The sequence below is a fragment of the Bos javanicus genome, chromosome 17, assembly GCF_032452875.1.
Source record: "Bos javanicus breed banteng chromosome 17, ARS-OSU_banteng_1.0, whole genome shotgun sequence".
NCBI classification, from domain to species: Eukaryota; Metazoa; Chordata; class Mammalia; order Artiodactyla; family Bovidae; genus Bos; species Bos javanicus.
This window is the reverse complement of record NC_083884.1, coordinates 70,646,786-70,663,949: the sequence shown is the minus strand read 5'-3', so window position 1 is coordinate 70,663,949 and position 17,164 is coordinate 70,646,786. Positions and strand designations below refer to the sequence as shown.

At 44.1% G+C, this 17,164-nt stretch overlaps 1 protein-coding gene across 8 annotated transcripts in view; it reads left to right on the top strand.

The window, feature by feature from the left end:
* EIF4ENIF1 (eukaryotic translation initiation factor 4E nuclear import factor 1) overlaps nucleotides 1-17,164 on the top strand; it is a 39,464-nt gene that overhangs the window by 6,628 nt on the left and 15,672 nt on the right. For all 8 annotated transcript variants that reach the window (XM_061385457.1, XM_061385459.1, XM_061385461.1 and 5 more), the window contains exons 3-7: nucleotides 7,234-7,307; nucleotides 9,289-9,416; nucleotides 10,461-10,747; nucleotides 11,047-11,248; nucleotides 14,587-14,762. In XM_061385457.1, the coding sequence (XP_061241441.1) occupies nucleotides 7,234-7,307; nucleotides 9,289-9,416; nucleotides 10,461-10,747; nucleotides 11,047-11,248; nucleotides 14,587-14,762 (867 nt within the window). The remainder of the gene's footprint in view (nucleotides 1-7,233; nucleotides 7,308-9,288; nucleotides 9,417-10,460; nucleotides 10,748-11,046; nucleotides 11,249-14,586; nucleotides 14,763-17,164) is intronic.

The window sequence follows — 17,164 nt, the reverse complement described above, 5'->3', positions numbered from 1 at the left end:
TGCCTGACACACAATAAGTGTTAGAAACAGCTTATGATATAATAAGGGTAGGGGGAAGCACTAAAAGGTAGCTTCTTCAGATACCGACTTCAGATCCACATGCTTGCTTTCTGTACGTCACAGTAACCATCTCCATTTTAATATGAAACCATAAAGCAGTATTGCAGATATAGTGCTTCTACCCTGAAAATGATTTTTGTAAGTTTCTTTCTGTACTTATTTACCAGCTTACTTCATGTTCTACATTGCTTTTATCAGTTGTATAAACATGTTTAAAAGCCAAGGTTTATTTTTATTGTATTGGTCAGATCAACAGAAAAAGCAGGCTCTCCTATTTTTTTCCCTATTTCCATTTTCTTATCTTCACATGAATTCTTTCAATAGAAGAAAGTGTGTGCATCAAATCAGCCACCATTAGAGGCTTGGGTTGAATCCAGGTGCTGCATCCTGCAGGATGCTACAGGATCTAGTTTGAACCCTGACCTGCTTGTAAGACCTGCTCTGAATGGTGCCCCTTCAGCAAACTTCATGAGTGGGGGATGGGGAAGTGCATCCCACACACCCTGTCGGTCATTTACCATTGCCTGGCTGTCATCTCTGGATGCCAGTACCCCTTTGCTATTTTTAAAAGCTTTCTAAGCCTTTCAGAAAAGTCATGTGACTCCTAGGTTGAGATATCAGGTCAGTCAGCAACCATTTGAGAGCCTCATGGGCGAAGCCCAAAGTTAATGGGTGTGTGGAGGGTGGGGACCAGGAGAGGAGGTCAAAGGGGAACCCAGCCCAAATGCTGTTCCAGGGACATCTGCCCTCTTCAGAAAGAGCAGGCACACAGGTGAGGTACTGAGTCATTTCCAGGGTGCTTAGACAACTAACAGTGAAATAGAAATGTAAAGGGTAATCATAAAAAAAATCGGGCTTTGGGGACTTCCCTGGCAGTCCAGAGGTTGAAACCCCTCATCCCAAAGCCAGGGGCACGGATTTGATCCCTGGTTGGGAAAATAGGATCCCTGATGCTGCGGGGCACAGCCCCTGCCCCCCCAAAAAAAAGCCTGGCCGTCTTACTCGTAGGAATTAAACTCAGCTCACAGAAGTAAAGAACACCTCTCTAAGTGACTTGTGTGAAAGTCTATGTCAGATGGTCAACAGAATGCATAGGATTTCTGCAGAAACTGTGTAAGGCTTTAACTATTGCTTTGGGTTTCTGTCATTTGATTTCTACTTTAATTCTGATCACTGAAAGCGGTATCCATGTTAGTAGTTCCCAGATAGATTGTTTGGGAAAGCTTGACACGTTTTCTTTAAGGAAGGCTGCTAAACCTAAGAAAATACGTTTACACTTCTGTGGGCGTGGGACTCTTAGCGAATTAGCAGCGTATTCTTGCCCAGTCAGGTTTTAGTCACTTATGCAAAAAAGCAAGGTCTAAAAAAAAAAAAAAAAGCAAGGTCTCAGATAATAACTCTTCTCTTGACCAGATGATCGTTTCAGTAAATCTGTCCACGATGCAAGTTTCTGTAGGTTATCAGAACTCTACAAAAGGGTAATCTCCCATCCCCTCCTGAAGTACTCATAGCGAAGGAACATACTCAGTTCAAAATGAGCACTCTGAAGTATTCTGCTTTTCGCCAAACTTGAAGGTTTTCTTTGAAAGTATCCCAAAGAGATTCCTTTCCAGGAATAATTGCTGTTAAGAACTCCTGAGATGGCGAGTTCAAGAAGACGTCTCTTGAGAGATTGGAGAGCAGTGGGGCCAGGGACAACAGTCATCTGCCTGTGCTAGCCACTAAGCCTGGCACACAGGAAGTGTTCTGTGGACAGTTATGAAAGAGCAGATTTTGTGTTGACTTAGCTAATGGCTTCTCTCCTCCCCACTTATGTGGGGGATCCTCTCAGGATGGAAAACCATCTTAAGCAACCTGAGACATTGCTGAAGGTTAACAGGTGTAGCTCTCTAAACCCCATGAGGATCTCATTTTTCCCCAAATGTTGGGGTAGACGTTGGGCCACATTTTGAGAAACGTGATTGGTTTAAAGTGCTACTTCTTAACCTCTTAGGGTCCAGTGGAGGTCTTTGGATCGCCATTGGAGATGAACACTTATTGCAGAAATTGTACAAATTTGTTTATATGCGGTTTCCTTGATGCTGTGAAACTGGTTTTAGAAGGCCTACTCTCAAGAACAGTGTATAGTTTGACCTAGATGTTTAAAGATGTTATTTCCAGCAATTATTACAATCCAAGAATTGTTTTGTTTTCCCAGTTCTTGGCCTGTTAATAAAGTAAATGACTCTTTATCCTCTGTAGACAGGTGGACTGTGTTTTGGCCATTGCATTTGGTCAGAGGCATACCCTGGCATGGATGGTGCTGCTGGCATGGTTGGTGCCCACGTGCACCAACCTTCGTGCCCGTAACTCCGTGCATGTAACTCCCCTCCGTGCTCTTACATGCCTGTCAAGTTTGTGCAGTCCCTTGAGCGTTCACACCTAGTACATGCCAAGCATATAGTCAACAGAGAAAACTGGACTAATACGGGAGAGAAACATAAAACATTTGTACCAATCTGAGCCTCTTTTCTGTATCTGAGAGTCGTTTGTGTTTATTAATCTGTAATTAGAGTGATAAATCTGTAAAAAGAGAGAGTAAAACATTAACTTTTGGTAACTGAACCTCTTAGTTTGCTTAAAATTTTTTTGTTCTTGAGATAGAATTCACATACATAAAATTACCCCTTTTAAAATGTACCATTTAGGGACTTTCCTGGTGGTCCAGTGGTTAAGACTCTGAGCTCCCGATGGAGGGAGCATGGGTTTGATCCCTGGTTGGGGAACTAAGATCCCACATGCGGTGTGTCCAATAAACATTTAAAAAAATATATACCATTTAGTGGTTTTTAGTAAATTCAAAAAGTTGTACAGCCATCACTACTATCTAATTTGAGATTGTTTTCGTCTCCACAAACACAAACTCTACCCACTAGCAGTCACCCCACAAAGTTCCCTTCCCCCAGCACCTGGCAGCCATCAACCTACTTTCCCACGCTATGGATATGCCCAGTTTGAATGTTGCGTGTAGAGAGAATCCCACAGTATGTGGCCTCTTGTGTCTGACTTCTTTCACTTAACGTAGTGTTTTCAAGGCTTATATTGCATCAGAACTTATTCTGTATTATTGCTAACTATTGCGTTGTATAGGTTTATAATTTTTCAGTTCTCTTTGGTATGTAACTAGTGGGGGAATTGCTAGGTCATGTGTTTAACTTTTTGAGGAACTGCCACCATTTTCCACAATAGCTGCACAATTTTCCATTCCCATCAGCAATGATAGAAGTTTCCAGTTTCTCTACATCCTTGTCAATACTATTTTCTTTTCTTTTCTTTTTAAACAGTCGTCCTGGTAGACATGAAATGGTATCTAATTTCAGCAAACAGCGATAGTAATAATAGAGAACACCTACCACTTGGGCTCCCTGTTGTTTGGAGTTAAAACATTTCAAAGCCACACTGTTTAGAAACTTTGTGTATTGAGAATATACCTATTTAAGGATGAAGTACATTGCCCTTGGTTTAATAGTATCCTGGGGTTCTTACTTTAATATTGGATTTGTGAATGGTGAAGTGAGGGGTGTGTACTCATCTTTGGGCTGCTTCAAGTAGCAGAAAATTGCAGCGTTTTTTTCCTGTGGTATATGTATAAGTATTTCCTATATTGCAAGGTCCTTCCTGTTTTTACTGGAAAATGTTTTAAGCCCTCCTGTTCTTAGGATTTCGGTGTTGTTATATCTTCTGTCATCATAACTACTGTTGGTCATCCACCCCGCCCCTCCCTCACCACCAGGCTGTGTCACTCCTACCTTTCTGACATCGTTCACCACGCAGATTCCACTGGACTCCACTCGCTACTGCCAGTTTGCAGTGGTATGTCAGTGCTTTGACAGTTTTTTTCAGAATTTTTAGTAGCCTCTAGACATTTTCTTATATTTGGGATTCTGTGTATCTCAACATTCCCAATTTTTCTAGGTATTTCTACCCAATTAATAAGACACAATTCATAAGTGAATCATAAATAAATGTAAATGCCTGATTGATATCGTGGTATTAAAAGTAAAATGTCTTCTGCTTCTCAGGCATTTTGCTATCATGGAGAAAACATCTAGGTACCTCAGGTGTATGACGACACTGAGTGATTTCACGGCATGCTTCTATGCAGTGATGCCTAAAGGCTAAGAGAGTAACTCTGCCCCTTCATATTCTCCCCAAGACAGGGGAAGCGGTGATCAGACAAGCAGCAAGTGTTCTGTTGTGAGGCCTGTGACAAGGGTGTTGGAGGGGCCCTGGCACAGTGGTATGTGCTTTTTTGCAAAGCAGTTGTAGCATTTTACTGGTACTGAAGGTTTGGGAATCGCTATTTTTAGTTTACTTGAAGATGTTTATATAAAAAGGCGGCAATGGTTCTGTGTATATGCATCTATATGAGCAGGTGCGTGTGTGTGTAACGTCAGTTCAGTTGCTCAGTCGTGTCCGACTCTTTGCAACCTCGTGGACTGTAGCACACCAGGCTTCCCTGTCCATCATCAACTCCTGGAGCTTGCTCAAACTCATGTCAATAAAGTTGGTGATGCCATCCAACCGGTGATGCCATCCAACCATCTCATCCTCTGTCGTCCCCTTCTCCTCCCGCTTTCAATCTTTCCCAGCATCAGGGTCTTTTCAAATGAGCCAGTTCTTCGCATCAGGTGGCCAAAGTATTGGAGCTTCAGCTTCCGCATCAGTCCTTCCACTGAATATTCAGGACTGATTTCCTTTAAGATGGACTGGTTGGATCTTCTTGCCATCCAAGGGACTCTCAAGAGTCTTCAACACCACAGTGCATCAGTTCTTTGGCACTCAGCTTTCTTTATGGTCCAGCTCTCACATCCATACATGACCACTGCAAAAACCATAACTTTGACTGGATGGACCTTTGTTGGCAAAGCAATGTCTCTGCTTTTTAATATGCTGTCTAGGTTGGTCATAGCTTTTCTTCCAAGGAGCAAGCATCTTTTAATTTCATGGCTGCAGTCACCATCTGCAGTGATTTTGAAGCCCAAGAAAATAAAGTCTGTCACTGTTTCCATTGTTTCCTCATCTGTTTGCCATGAAGTGATGGGACCAGATGCCATAATTTTACTTTACTGAATGTTGAATTTTAAGCAAGCTTTTTCACTGCTCTTTCACCTTCATCAAGAAGCTCTTCGGTTCCTCTTCGCTTTCTGCCGTAAGAGTGGTGTCATCTGCATATCTCAGGTTATTGATGTTTCTCCTGGCAATCTTGATTCCAGCTTGTGCTTCATCCAGCCTGGCATTTCATATGATGTACTCTGCATATAAGTTAAATAGGCAGGGTGACAGTATACAGCCTTGACGTACTTCTTTTCCAATTTGGAACCAATCTGTTGTTCGTGTCCGGTTCTAACTGTTGCTTCTTGACCTGCATACAAATTTCTCAGGAGGCAAGTAACGTGGTCTCATATTCCCATCTCTTTAAGAATTTTTCCAAATTTTGTTGTGATCCACACAGTCAAAGGCTTTGGCGTGGTCAGTCAAGCAGAAGTAGATGTTTTTCTGGAACTCCCTTGCTTTTTCTATGATCCAGCAGATGTTGGCAATTTGATCTCTCATTCCTCTGCCTTTTCTAAATGCAGCTTGAACATCTGGAAGGTCTCGGTTCACATACTGTTGAAGCCTGACTTGGAGAATTTTGAGCATTACTTGGTTAGAGTATGAGATGAGTGCAATTGTGCGGTAGTTTGAACATTCTTTGACATTGCCTTTCTTTGGGATTAGAATGAAAACTGATCTTTTCCAGTCCTGTGGCCACTGCTGAGTTTTCCAAATTTGCTGGCATATTTGAGTGCAGCACTTCAAAAGCATCATCCTTTAGGACTTGAAATAACTCAGTTATTCCATCAGGAATTCCATAACTCTGGAATTCCATTACCTCCTAGCTTTGTTCATAGTGATGCTTCCTAAGGCCCACATGACTTTGGACTCCAGGATGTCTGGCTCTGCTGAGGGATCACACTATTGTGGTTATCTTAGTCATGAAGATCCTTTTTGTATAGTTCTTCTGTGTATTCGTGCCACCTTTTCTTAATATCTTCTGTTTCTGTTAGGTCCATACTATTTCTGTCGTTTATTGAGCCCATCTTTGCATGAAATGTTCCCTTGGTATCTCTAATTTTCATGAAGAGATCTCTAGTCTTTCCCATTCTATTGTTTTCCTCTATTTCTTTGCATTGACCACTGAGGAAGGTTTTCTTATCTCTCCTTGCTATTCTTTGGAAGTCTGCATTCAGATGGGTATATCTTTCCTCTTCTCCTTTGCCTTTTGCTTCTCTTTTCTCATTTTCCAGGTATATAACATACCTGGAAGCAAATGAGGATACCGAGTTACCAAACCTCAAATTCTTACACCATTCTCACTTAAAGGAACTTGGATTTCTCAGAGAAATGGCTGACTCTAAGACTAGGACAGGATGGGTACATGTAATGCAGAAAGTAAAAACGTGCTTTTTTAAAAATAATGGGGGACTTGTCTGGTGGTCCAGTGGTTAAGACTCTGTGCTTTTACTGCAGGGGGTGCAGATCGATCCCTGGTTGGGGAATTAAGATCCTTCATGGCAGGCATCACGGCTTAAATAAATAAAAATTTAAAATGATGGGGTGTGTCAAAAGGATACAGGAGCCAGTTTGAAGAGGCTCTCAGTTTGAGCACCAAAACAGTTAAGGAGAGGCATTGTGAATGTTAAGGACACGTACACCAGATAAGTGGTACATGGGTGTTTGGGACGCTTTTTTCCCTTGCAGTTTCACTATTCAATGGAAAGGAAATCTGCCCCTTGTAAGTTGGATTCTGATGCATTTAAGACTAGTCAGGTTAGCTGAACGTTTTGTATCAGCCTGAAGCTACCATGCCTTATCAGCGTTCAGTGTGTGGAGTATATTATTGGATGGAAGTTTATGAGAGAATGTGTTTTAGCAGTAAACTGATCACTTACATCATTTGCCAATTACGCTTGAGTGCCTGTTGAGGACCTTGAGCCGACTTTGTCCTTTCAGGAGTAAGCCAGGGTGTAAATAAATAAGAACTGTGTGAACTGTTTAACGTAGACACTAAGTTACTGGTAACAAAAGTAAGTTGCAAGTATGTGACCCAAGAAATACTGTTCAAAATCACCATATGATTTCTCTTTCTAGGAGGAGCTCTTGGATATTAAAGAACGCCCTCATTCCAAACAGAGGCCTTCGTGCCTCTCTGAGAAATACGACAGGTATTTATGGGGGTCAGCTTCTTTTGGTATAATTTACTAAGTTATACCAAACTTAGTAAATTAAGAGTTGTATTGTTTTGCTAGAATTAACAAGTGGGGAGATTTCAGGGGTTTCCACACGAATACATTGCAAGTAAGCTTGAACAAAAGTGGCATCTCACTGCACTGTCTTCTTTATCAGCTTCATGATTGATTCGCTGAAGTTCAGAGATAGAAGCTGCGGGGAACTCCAGGGACAACTGAACCAGTTCCCTTTCAACTAACTGGTGTTGAAACTAAAACTAGAAAATGCCTTGGTCCGAGGCACACAGTCACAAAGCAGGGTTGACTTGAGCACAGGAGTCCCAGCCAGGGTTTTTTCTCTCTACCAGTGATGTTTTGCACATGCTTTTAAGGGTCCTTCTTCAAGGGCCTCGGGTAGGATGATCAGCAGAACTCTGAGCCTTTTATCAGCCCCCTCCCCACCAAACAGGAGAACCATTAGGCCAATCAGATTAGCCCTTTTGCATCTTGGGCTCCCTCCAAAGAAGTAGAAAGCTTTGGTTTGAGAAGGCCATAGCTACAATGGTCTGAAATTACAATAACCCTACATTGCATTTTTTACGGTTATCTTAAGACTGTACGGTCACTTAAATATCAAGGTAAATACTTCATATTGGCCCACATTTTTTAAAGAATATAAAGTGTTTAATTGTTTGGTAAAATAGGACATGTTTTTTTTTTTTAATTTTGTATATGGACGGTTCATGGGGTGCTGAATCTGGACTCCACGCCACTTACCCCCTGGTAAGGGTGATCCTTGAATAACGGCTTTTCCAACTGGTTAGTATTTTTTGCTGAGTCTCAGATGAGCTTGAGTTTTGGTTTTTGTTTTTTTTTTTTTCTTCATTAAAGCTGTAATGGGTTTTTTATGCCTCAAGTTGAATTTTCTTGTTACAGCTATTCTTTGGCATAAAATAAAGTTACCATGGGCACACGTACTCGCTTTAATCCTGAAGTGGAGACATTGTGCCTAATAATATTGATAATGATGAAGAGACAGAGGAAAGGGCTTCTCATTCTGCTATTTCTTTTCTCTCAGAGAATTAAGATTTATTGGGTTCTTACACTCCAGGTGATCCTTGATAGGTAATACCTCCTTTGTTAAAGGAGTTTGAGGCCCAGAAGGTCACTGACTCACTGAAGAGGCGTTGCACTGCTGCCCGCTGTGTGGCGAGCGCTGGGTGTCAGGTGCTGTCGAACACCGTGCTGTCATCCTGGACTGTGGGCCTGCGCCAGGGCACAGATGCTCCTGAGAGCCTGTCGTGCCCACCATCACGGGTTGTGGAGGGCAAGTGCAGGGTGCGGTGCTAGTGTGCAGCACAGCCTGGTCTGACCCGGGGGCGCGAAAGTCCTTTCTGGACAAGGCTAAAGGACATAGCTCAGTAAGGGGTCCGGAGGGCCCAGTCAGCGGTGGCAGAGCTGGAGTTTCGTACCAGATCATTAGGCTCCAGAGCTTCTGCTCGGCACACGGCACCGCCTGCCACCCCATCATTAGCATGGGAGTAACAATATCAGACCTAGACTACGCACCTTTGAGGGAAAACCCAAGACTGTCCATAGAAATTCTGGAAGAATATACACCAAGCATTCCAGGAGCTGCCTCTAGTGAGAAGATTAAGGGACTTTTTCCTCCCTGTACTTATCTTCAGTAAACTGAGTAATCAATATTTAGGGAGCATTTGTTTGTATAGGACAGGGGTAGATACACTTCCTCTCAGACCACTGCTTTTCAAGTCTGTTGCTGTTACATGAACAACAGCAAAGTACTGCAGAATTTGTCAGTTGTTTTTATTTTGAAAGAGGGAACCGTTCTGATGGCCACTGTGAAGCTTTATAGTGCAAAGGGGTTTCCCTAACCTGGCACCTGCAGTAGTAGAAGGTAGACTACCTGTGTAGTTTGTGGTGCAGGAGCTGAACCATGGTGCCCTTTGACTTGCAGTGATGGTGTCTGGGACCCTGAGAAGTGGCACGCCTCCCTCTACCCAGCTTCAGGGCGGAGCTCACCGGTGGAAAGCCTGAAGAAAGAGCTGGACACGGACCGGCCTTCCCTGGTGCGCAGGATAGTAGGTAAGCAGTCTCCAAGAGGTGGGAGCCGCAATTTCAGAGGCAGTGCCCTTCGCTTCTGGCTTCATTCATAGCTGTGAGAGTTTTAGGCGTTGGGAGAAAGTACCATTATCAGAAAACTGACTGAACAGTTCATTTATGATTACCTGGCAAGTAAAATCATAGCCCTCCTGTGTGGCCATGGTGGGTAGATTTGCTTTTGTCTTCTCTGAACAGTAACTTTAAAAGAGCAGAAGTTCTAGATTTTGATCAAACTCAGTTTATCATTTATTAAAGTAGATCGTGCTCTTGGTGTCAAAGCCTAAGAAAATTGTGCAAAGCCACTGTCATAGATTTCCTTCATATATTCTTCTAGAAGCTTTGTAGTTTTAAGGGTCACATTTATATCTGTGATCCACTTTGAGTTAATTTTTATATGTGATAGCAATGTGAAGATAAGGCTTTCTTGGCATATGGATAGTCAGCTGTTCAATACTATTTGTTGAAGAGACACTTTAACTTTTAAAGTAGTTAGTTTCAAATACTGACACCTACTATAGTTTATTAATTGACGAAACATTTGCTAATAATTATACAGATAAGAATTTAGTTAAGGGACTTCCCTGGCAGTCCCGTGGTTAACACTCTGCGTTTCCCCTGCAGGGGGTGCATGTTTGATCCCTGGTCCGGGAAATCCCACGGACAGAGAAGCCTGGCAGGCTGTGGTCCAGGGGGTCACAAAGAGTTGGACACCACTGAGCAACTGAACACACACACCAGGACTAAGATCCTGCATCCCATGCTGTACAACCCCAAAAAAGAAAGAATTTAGTTAAAAGGACTGTGGAGATTAATCATGGAAAGTTACTGATTATGAAGTACATTTCTCCCTCCAGAGATGAAGCAAAAGGCGCACGCTTTGTTAAAAATATGTGAACTCTCTGGCTGTTTCAGTGGTGACTCTTTCCCAGGACCCCAGTGGCCACCAGTCAGAGACACACCCCTACCCCAGGGAGGAGAACTACCCTTGCTGGTTCACCTGACTCTCTCTTTCTGGCATCTTTGCAGATCCACGAGAGCGTGTGAAGGAAGATGACTTAGATGTTGTTCTCAGCCCACAGAGACGCAGCTTTGGAGGGGGCTGCCACGTGACGGCGGCCGTCAGCTCCCGGCGCTCAGGAAGCCCGCTGGAGAAAGACGGCGACGGGCTCCGCCTGCTTGGCGGACGCAGGATCGGCAGCGGGAGGATCATCTCTGCTCGGACCTTTGAGAAGGATCACCGTCTTAGCGAGAAGGACCTGCGAGACTTGAGAGAGAGAGACCGCGAGAGGGACTACAAGGACAAGCGTTTCAGGGTTTGTCTCCTCAATCCTCTGGCACCTCGCGTGTGCACTTCATTTATAGCAGTGTGCTGTGTGACGCTGGGTGAACACGGCCCATCTTAGTCTAGAGGGAGGAGCCGTGATGCTGGGTGAACACAGCCCATCCTAGTACAGAGGGAGGAGCCGAGAGCTGGGGTGGGGAGCAGCGTCAGGCCACCACAGAGCATCTTCATCGCGCTACCGAGCATCGCTTAACTCATCAAGACTTGGACTGAGGTAGAAATGCCTTGACTAGAATCTTACTTTTTATTTTGCATTGTGTACTTTTCCAGAGGGAGTTTGTGGATAGTAAGCGTGTCTTTGGTGAGCGTAGAAGAAACGATTCCTACACAGAAGAAGAACCAGAATGGTTCTCAGCTGGACCCACGAGTCAGTCCGAAACCATTGAGCTGACTGGCTTTGATGATAAGATACTGGAAGAAGACCATAAGGGGAGAAAAAGAACGCGGCGACGAACAGCCTCTGTGAAGGAAGGTCAGCAAGACCTCTGGGAGGGAAAGCTCACTGTTCTGAAATGAAACATGTTTATAGTTGGCTTAACTACACTTAGAGATAGGCAGCAGTGTTAGAAGTGGCATGTTTTGAACAGTGAAGCTGCTTCCTGTGCGTGAGTTCACTGTGTAGGCCGTACGTCTCCTCAACTTGTGTCCTGCCTGCAGGGCTAAACAGAGCAGTCTCCCCACCCAGTAAGAGCACTGTGTACACGAAAGGGCCCCCCAGAGGTAAGAGTATGTGATAGAAATAATAGGGGTCTCGTTTATTGAGCCTACGTATACTGGACATGCAATTAGCATTTTGTCTATATAATCCTACTTCTAACAACCCTGTGAGGTAGAGGCTGTTGTACCCATCTTAGAGCAAGTGGAGACATAGGTGGCTCCATAGGTGGACATTGAGGAAGTGAGTAGTGAAGTTGAGCAAGATGCTTGTGCTTCTGAGCCAGCCTCCCTCATTGTGGTGGTAGGCCTTCCTAGTCAGCTGTCACTTGGCTTCTCCCAAACTCACTTTTTCAGGCACCTCCCTGGCTAAACTAAAGAAGCCAGAGCTGAAGTATGAGGCATGCCTGCTGCAGGGTGGAGCTCATAGTCATGTTCAGGGCAGTGATCAGGCTGGTGGTCTTGGGAGGAAGCAGTGAAGAGGCAAGTGGGCAGCTTGAGAGACTTTGAAGTTAAACTGCCTTTGAGAGATGCTTTTGTCTTGTCTCAGTTAGGTGAAGGCAACGCCACCAAGTGTGATCTGTTCACCTAATTGTAAAGATCAGGCTTCTGGTGAGAAAAAGCCAGTCTTTTTCTGAACTAAGATGAAATATGAATTTCAGCCATTGCTGTATCAACAAAGAAGGAACCAAAAGTAGCGAAATATATCAGTAGTGTCACCTCCTCAGCTCACAGATGCAAAAAGAGACAGGCCTGGAAAGAGGTGACAGCGGGGCCCCGGCCCCGTGGGTTGAACGGCAGAGCCTCAAGCAGCATCCAGGGCTCCTGGCTCTGTCACCGGCAGTGGTTAATTGCCCTACCGACCGTCTTTAAGATGAACGTGTCCTGTAGTTGCCTCTTGGCTGCAGGAATGAAAAGACAGGGAGGGCCGATGAGTGCCTTTGAGCCCATTTACAAGTGTATTTTAGCTTTCCATTGAACTCTGTGTGTTGAGTTCCTTGCAGGCACATCACAGTGCTAGTATAGCCATCAACAAAACAGATGTGTTCTTTGCCTGCGTGGTTTTAATACAGTGTGTGTTGAGCACCTAGCATAGAGGGCCCAGTGCTAGGTATTGTATATATGGTGATGAATGAAAGTTTGAATATATATTGCAGTTACAAACAGAAAAAAAATTATCTGGAAGGAGGAAATGGTTAAAGCTCTCCATTGATAGAAAATTTTAATTTGTGTTCTCTCTAATGAAAAATCTGTATTCATTCTGTACTTCCCTGGCTGCCCAGTGGTTAAGACTCCTCCACACTTCCACTGCAGGGGGCATGGGTTCGATCCCTGGTCAGGGAACTAAGATAATCCCACATGCTGCACTGCAAGGCCAAAAAAAGAAAAGCATATGTTCATTCTGAAATATGATAAAACCTAACTTTAATTATCTTTCCTGGGTCCCTGGCTTTGGAGACCATCATAATAAATGGCCAGTTGTGTTCGTCTGCTAGAGCATATTCCTACCCACTCTCAGTTGTTAGACCCAGTTTGCTCTCAAGCTGGCATAAAATTACACACAGGGCACTTCTGCCGCTTGCAAAAGCCATTCATCTGTTAAGAGATGCTCTCATCTCCACACAGGAGAACAGGAGAATCACTAAAGCTTTTCTGTGAGCGTTTGAACTAATTTCAGACTCTGCTGGCTCTCATTGTGAAGTAGGCAGACAGGTTCCGGTAGGTTCGATGAGTGAGAAGCTGCTCTAGTGGAAAAGAACACAGACTTGGCACTGATTAGGCTGTTGTTTGCCTTTTCTAGGGTTTGGTTTCTTTGTCTATAAAATGAGGAAACTACCTCCACTGAAGTAGTAGTTTTAGTTAAATGTCAGTCGGCCTCTGCTGTCTGGCAGTAAATGTGTGCTGACCCACTGCCTTGTCCGAGGCACAAAAACGCCACCTCGCTGGGGCCTTAGGCCCTCAGAAGGCCCAGGCCCTGAGGGGGCGGGCACCTCTGCCGCCTGGGCACAGCACGGAGCACCACATGGTGGAGCACTGCTGCCGCCCTGGCTGCCACTCCCACCTGACAGTCATGACCTGGGTGAGTGGGTCCCCCCACCTTTCAGTCGCTGTAGCCCCTGCCTTGCTGTCTAGCTTTCTGAAGTGTTGTTGGAACCAAAGCAGACGCTAGCACGTAGCCTCTCTTGGTCTAGAATATCCTGGCTGAGTGATAACAAGACTGCAGGCCTGTGGGGGCCTTTCGAGAGGGGATGGGCACTCTTTTGTTTCCCCCTAAGAGGACTTCGTGTCTGCTATGATCTTGAAACCATAAGCAGCTCTTCCACAGGTGCTTTTATAGGGAAGGGCTTTGGGAGCTCTGTCCTTCAGATTAAAAGGTTGAGTTTCCTGTATCTCTCAGTGCACTTATTTTAAAAGAAAAAAAAGGGTTTGTTTTTATCTGAAGGATTTTGTTTTATGCCCCGTCCTCTGGCTAAAACTAAGATGTTAGCTTCCCTTATCTTCCCATCCTCACATCTGGACGTAACTGTGTTTTACATGTACCAGGCACTGCACAGTAAGGCAAAGCCGACGAGTCACATCAGACTTTAATATAGTGTGGTATGTACTCTGAGGGATAGCACACATATTACAGAGAAGGCGGTGATTAATTTTCTGGTAGGGTAAAACTGGGTAGGCAGGACATACTTCCCAGTGAAGGTTTGAACTTTGCCTTGAAGGATGACCTACAGTCAGTAGGCAAGTGGAAATTGCCCTTGGACTAGGTTTCACGTAACTACTCTGACTTAAAGTGTTAATGCAGGCGCATGGGTGAAAGCAGAGCCACGTCAATTTGGTTCCATTCGTATAAGATATGCTCAAAGATTGTCCTTTTAAAAAAAATTAGAAGAAGATCCACTGCATTATGGACAATTTGAAGACGGGGCAGAGGAGGGACCATAGCCCTTGCTGAGTCAAGTTGGTGTTGTGGCTTGGTACTCAGGCTTTCTCCTGCCCTGGCCCCCGTAGGAGCCATACGTGGCAAGTGCTGCACCGGTACAGGAAGTCTGCTTTTAAAGTCACCCGCGGCTCTTCTGCATTCGTGATCGTGCCGAGGCCACCGAATACCTCTGGAGCAGTGTGCTTGATCAGACTGTCTTTGTCCGGTTTTGCTTTCAGGCATAGTCGAGTGCAATGGAGGAGTGGCTGAAGAGGATGAGGTGGAGGTCATCCTCGAACAGGAGCCTGCTGCTGATCAGGAAGTGCCAAGGGAGGCCGTCTTGCCCGAGCAGTCCCCGGGAGAATTTGACTTTAATGAATTCTTTAACCTTGAGAAGGTGCCATGCTTGGCTTCGGTGAGTGTAGCAGCATGCTTATAATTAATCACAATTGGATCAGCCAATTGGGATTAAATTTGACCTGAATCTTTAAGATTCTATTTAAAAGTTTTGTTTTGCTAGATGATTGGGAGGTTTTTTTGACTTTTATTCTTAAATATTATTTGAATTTTTGTTGGCTTTGTTTTGAGAGGCTAAGTAGAAATGATTGAGTGAGGATTCTGTACCAGTTAACTCTTTCTCCAGGCTGTTAGCATTGGACTAAGAATTCTTCAGATGTTTAAGAACATTGCTTCTATTTTTAAATAGTCAAGTGTTTGTTGTAAAAAGTTACTGTGGAGGTGGATTTTTATAACTGGTGGTCAGTACCACACTGATCTGCATTCCTCGGGTATGGCTGGTTAGGTGGTACCTGTGTGATGTGATGGTTCTGAAAACCTTTTGTGGAAAGGAATGTGGGACACCATCACTGTTGCTGTTAAACTGCTGAGGTCTAATCTTTCTCGACTTCTAAAATAGAAACGATAAGATATCCCACATCTGCTCTTCGTCCCTGCCCTTGCCCCGTCCCCTTTGACCACTTAGGGATTAGCAATGCTTCATCAAATTTTCAGAGAAAATACAAAACTGTGACCTATGTCCTCAGAACTCTGTAGTTGTTGAAACAGTGCATAGGACTGATGAGATAGAATTTTTAAGGCCATTTGACCAAGAGCAACTGTACATCTTAGACATCATTTATAGGACATGAAATACAGCTAGTAAGTTTGGCCAGTCCTTTAGAATTATTGGTTCACAGACTTTAACTTACTTGACTCCTCAACTACAACTGCTTCCTGGTCGATTATTACATGAGTGGACAAAACTGGGCATGACCAAGCAGGCTGCGCTGTCCTGTCTCCTTTGTCATCTGCCTGCTGCCCAAAGCCTAAAAGATGCCCACCCAGAACAGGTGAGCAGACATTGCATAGCACTCACAGGTGTAGGGCCACAGGTGAGTGCTAGGGCTGCTGCTGCTGCTAAGGCGCTCAGTCGTGTCCGACTCTGTGCGACCCCAGAGACGGCAGCCCACGAGGCTCCCCCGTCCCGGGATTCTCCAGGCAAGAACACTGGAGTGGGCTGCCATTTCCTTCTCCAATGCATGAAAGTGAAAAGTGAAAGTGAAGTTGCTGAGTCTTGTCCTACTCTTTGCGACGCCATGGAATAATGGGCCTATGGAATGCAGCCCACCAGGCTCCTCCGTCCATGGGATTTTCCAGGCAAGAGTGTGCTAGGGCAGTAGAGCTTAAATTCTCTATGGTGAGGACCAGATATTGTTTCCAGTCCACTGAGGACCAATACTTTAGTATAAAGTAAAAATATCACAGCAATGCCAGATTGCTACAAAAGTTTCTAAGCACTTACTGCAGCTCTCTGAACTTACCTGATTGTGGACCAGCCTGGCCCAAGACCACACTTGTCCACGGTGCTGGTCAGGAGCAGGTGGAGGGTGGCTGCAAACCAACTGGCAGCTGCCTGGCTTTGCTGCTTAAGTTCTAGCACAGTTTTAACTGTTAGTCTCCTAGTCAGATATCTCGCTTACAGTGAGCTGACTAGTAGTCCTTTGGCTCACTGAGCAGAAGGGTTGCATCCAGATGTGAGTTTAATTTACCTGATATAAAACCGAGTGGTCTTTTCAAATTCTTAGGGGACAGTAATTTTTTTATTTTTACACCAACTGTGTTTAGTGACTTTTTTTTTTCTGCATTCTCTTAGAAGACAATGGAAATCTTATTGTAAAAAGTTTTCACAGCTAAAGGTCAAAATTTAGAGGCCTGTACTTGGCTCCCACTGTGAGCACCCGTGAAACTTACCTGTGTGTCTTGACAGAGAGAGAATTCAAAGCTGAACTTGTAATGATAGGTAATATGCATGCTGTGCTGTTCTAGGCTCTACATTCAACAGGTCATTTAATCCCCAGAAAAACCTTGTAAGTTAGATTACAACTGTTCCCATTTCATAGATGAGGAAGAGATTTAAATCACTTTTCTGAAGTCACATAGCTAGTAAGTAGTGGAAACTGAATTCTAGTTTTTGTACTTTGAGTTAAGAGTTCTTTACTCCAAATTCCCCACAACTGTACTGCCTATAAAATATAAATGGGAGGAATGGGAACTGAGCACCGTCTTATCCTTTAGCCTCACCCTCAACCAAAACTTGGTTAATTCTGAATAGGAACCTAGGCTAGGAATTCTCTCCAGGTTTTTCATGGAGGTACTTACTCACTAAGGTATGTATTCTATAATAGGTTCACTTAAAAGCAAAGCTGGGATCAGTAAAAAGAGATGCTCTGTTTGTGCTTTATAAACAACTAGACTCATAATTCTCAGAAAATGACCAATCAGTTGGGGAAGATAAGGGCAATATAATGTTTGAATATC